Below are 4,015 nucleotides of genomic sequence, written 5' to 3' on the forward strand. Positions count from 1 at the left end.
TTTACCGTCACCAGGGTCTTCTCCACCACGTTACGGATAAATTGGGCCATGGTTCTAGTAGAGAAAGCCTATGGCCCCAAATGGCCAGTTGAATGTCACCTCTGGGAAGTGGACAGTATCCTTTTACTATTTAGTCTTTTGCTTGATTTTGACCTCTGGTCCATTGTTCAGGACCTTTTATTTTTCAGAAACGGGTAACTAAGTCATCCTTCCCATTGAATGAAATTACATTTCATTCATTTCCACTGCTAATTAGTCATCGATCGTGTGTTGTTAGATGCTCTTGAGTAACAGAGTTCCAGGCTGTAACTTGTAGGAGCAGGTTGCCAAGTGTTTTCCTGTGGAGTCGGCTGGGTGATTCAGAATAGCCAGCCTTTCCATTAACAGCCCAGCATTATCCATTCTGCTAACATTAATTTGCTTACCTTATTTTCCAGCTATTGAATATCTATACCCATCTCACTCCCCCCACCCCCTTTGTTTCTCTCCAACACTGCTGCTATGAGCTTTGCCTTCTGGGGTCCTGCAAATGTTTCTCCAGGTTTGTTTACTGCGGAGGGGAAATGATGGGTCTTGGGTATGCCACTGCTGAACTTGACATGATAATATCAAAATTGTTAACCCAATATTATTCCAGTTTCTACTCACCAGCATCTACCTCTTCTCTTAACACCTCAGCCATCTGTAGTTCCCACCCCTCCCCTCCCCCCAATGAAATGCTCTTTATACACTCTGGCTACTAATTCTTTGCCAGTTATATGGGTTGTAAATTTCTTCTCCACTTTGTGGCTTTCTTTTCACTTTGTTTTGATAAATAGATCGTCTTAACTTTGAATTTATAAATAGGATGTTTTTTCTCTCTTCAAAAAAATATGTAGTTTTGCTTTTGATACTTACATCCTTATTCTCACTAGAATTTTTTTTTATGGGGGGTGATGTATGGTGTGAGGTAGGGATCCAGTTTTACCTTTTTCCGTACCTTGCCCCCACCCCCAGGTTCATTTATTGACTAGCTCCATCTTTCCCAACTGATCTAGTTCAAACTTGTCATTAACAGCCCATGTATTCCACTTGACAATTTTACCTGATGCCAACGTCACACTATTTATTGTTATTTACTAGGGAAAACCATTCCTTGTTATTTTTCTTCTTCATTAATGACTATCTTGGTATTTTGGGTTTTTTATACACATTTTAGAACAAGCATTTCAAATTGCACACACACACACTGCATGGATTTTAATTGGCATTGCATTGACTATATTGATCAATTTGGGGAGAATTGACATCTTCATGATGCTGAGTTTCCTGTTCCAAGAACAAGGAATCACTCTATTTTTATTAGGTCTTCATGAATGCCTTTCAGTAAAGGTTATTATTCTTGAGTCTAGATCTTGGACATGTTTTGTCGGGATTCTTCTTAGATACTCTGTAGCTTTTGTTGCTACAGGAAAATGGCACCTTTTAAAATTACACTTTAAACCTTTTTGGTGCTGGTGTAGAGATGAGCCTGAGTTGTGTATATAGAGGGTGTGTCCAGGCACCTTACTTTCTTCTTTCTAGTAATCTTCCTGATGATCCTGGTGAGTTTTAATGTAAATGATCATTCTATGAAAATACCCGTTGTATTTCCAATTGTCCAGTTCCTATTATTCTCTATTTTGTTTTAGTTATTTTAGCAGTTTTATTGAGATATATTTCACACGCCTTACAACTCAGTGGTTTCGATGTATTAAAAAGTTGTGCAATCATCATCACAATCAATTTGAGAAGATTTATTCACTCTTGGACCCATTTTTATTAGCGACCCCTTACCCCCTAATGTCTCCTGCCATAACCTTGTTGTTGATTTCTAGGTACCATTGAGTCCGTTCTGACCCATAGTGACCCGATCTATGCACACAGCGTGAAGCCCAGCAGACGGAACGGAACGGGGTGGCCCAGGATTGTGGGCCTTCCTCTTTCTCATGGACCCTCTACCAAGCACCATGTCCTTCTCCCGGCACCAGCCTTTTCGGACAACATGTCCAAAGTCTCACTATCCTTGCCTCTAAGGAACAGAACTGTGGCCTTACTTCTTCCAAGACAGGTTTGATCACCCTTTTGGCAGTCCATGGTACTTTTAATTGTTTTTACTAGCACCTAAGCACATCGATTCTTCTTTGGTCTTCCTTATTCAGTGTCCAACGTTCACCTGCACATAACCCTAAGGAATCATTAATCTAGTTATTGTCTACATATTACCTAGCCTAGATTTCGTATAAAGAAAAACATTTAAAAACAATAGTTGGGGGTTGGTAAGAGGGAGCTGATATCAAGGAGTTCAAGGAGGAGGAGAATGTTTTGAAACTGGTAGCAATTGTACAATACCGCTTGACGTAATTGAACTGTGGATTGATGCGATCGCTGTAATAGCTCCCAGTAAAATGGTTTTGGAAATAAGCAAGTAAATAAACCAATAAGTAAAACACAGAAAAACCTCAATCCAAGTGAAAGCAGAAGGCAACGGAAACCAGATCAGATTAAAAATGATCCAAAGGGAAAGCAAGTGTTACTAGGTTAAATTTTAACCTTGCTCCTCTATCTGCAGTGACCCCTCTCCACTGCACTCTTCGAGGGCCGGACTCTTCACGTCCTGCGAGCACTTCTCGTTGTCTTAAGGAGCTCGTTGGTTGGACCCGAGCACTGTCAGTAGAAACGATGAGAGCAGGCATTCTGGACTTCATCTCGACTTTTGAAAAGGCAACTTAAGATAATTTTGGGGTAGATGTTTTGGGTAAATTTAGAATAGTATTCTTGTAGAGTTGGCACATCTCTCTGTGTCCTATTAAAGGAGAAAAACCCAAAGAACTACCACGACCGGTTGCCAGCGAGTCCTTTCCCACGCATGGTGACCCCACGTGCTGGAGGGTCAGACTGCTGTACACGCCTCTGACTGGCTGGTCATTGAAAGTCTATTCTGGAAGTCGGTTGTAGGTTCTGAAAGTAGGTGCCTACACCTTTCTTTCAGGCTGCTCAGGGTAGACCCAAGCTCACAGTGGGCTTGGTGCGATGACAGTACATTTGAGCAGACATTGTGCGGGTATGTGTGCGTCCACTCCTGCTCTTGCTCTCTCCGCTCAGAATGGCGAGTCTTTCATAAGGGATCCAGAGTAAACCTCTGTATGAAAATCCAACAGGCATCCTGACTCCTCAGGGAACAGAAATAAACTCGTAAGATACCAAGATTGGAGATTTTATGACTTAACTGCAGCATATTATTTAAAAAGTGACTGCTGAGTTATTGCTCTTTGTTGTCTCGTTTTTTCACTTAAATAAATCACTGCTAATGTTGTTGATGTTGTTGGTATTTTTATTTTTAATAAACATTAACCGTTTTTTTAGCACTTTATCCACACGTCATGCAGTTCAGTCATATCAAGAAGGGTTGTACGATCATCAGCACACTCAGTTCTAGAAGGACACGTTCTTCTTCCTTGTGCTCACTATATCATTTTATAATCGACTACATCATGATATCATAGGCTCTCTATTACATCATCTTGGTTTTCTAGTTCATTTTCTGTTCTTGATCATCTGCCTTCCACCGCCTTTGAGTACAGCCTTATTCTTAAGTTGTGTGCTTGGTTCATTTTCAGCCTTTTCCCCATAAAAAGTATTAAGACAATGCATTTCTCTTTCCTATCCATAAGGTTTAGTACATACTAATATTTTTATCATGCAGTAATCATGATAGAAATTTGATTATATAATCAAATAGAAATTTGATTATATAATCAAATAGAAATTTGATTGTACTATCATCTATGATTCATAAAGTATTAAAAAGTATGTTCTTTATGATAGATCTAGCGAGATTTTAACTTTTGACATAATTGCATTGTGACCAGAGGAAATGATTTGTATGGCATCTTCTCTTTAAAATTCACATTTTTTTTCATCGTGTAGTGGTTACTTATTGTCCTGTTAACTGGCAAGGTCAGCAGTTCTAAACCACCAGCTGCTCCAAGGAAGA

General features: G+C 39.8%; 1 protein-coding gene across 1 annotated transcript in view; it reads right to left on the bottom strand.

Annotated features, from left to right (window-relative positions):
• Positions 1-50, bottom strand: part of ADAR (adenosine deaminase RNA specific) — a 53,403-nt gene extending 53,353 nt beyond the window's left edge. The window contains exon 1 of the mRNA XM_045298348.1: positions 6-50. Coding sequence (XP_045154283.1) covers positions 6-50 — 45 coding nt within the window. The remainder of the gene's footprint in view (positions 1-5) is intronic.
• Positions 51-4,015: the final 3,965 nt, after the last annotated feature.

The sequence above is a fragment of the Echinops telfairi genome, unplaced genomic scaffold (genome assembly GCF_000313985.2).
Source record: "Echinops telfairi isolate 266 unplaced genomic scaffold, ASM31398v2 ScPeMD7_7425;HRSCAF=8463, whole genome shotgun sequence".
Lineage (NCBI taxonomy): Eukaryota > Metazoa > Chordata > Mammalia > Afrosoricida > Tenrecidae > Echinops > Echinops telfairi.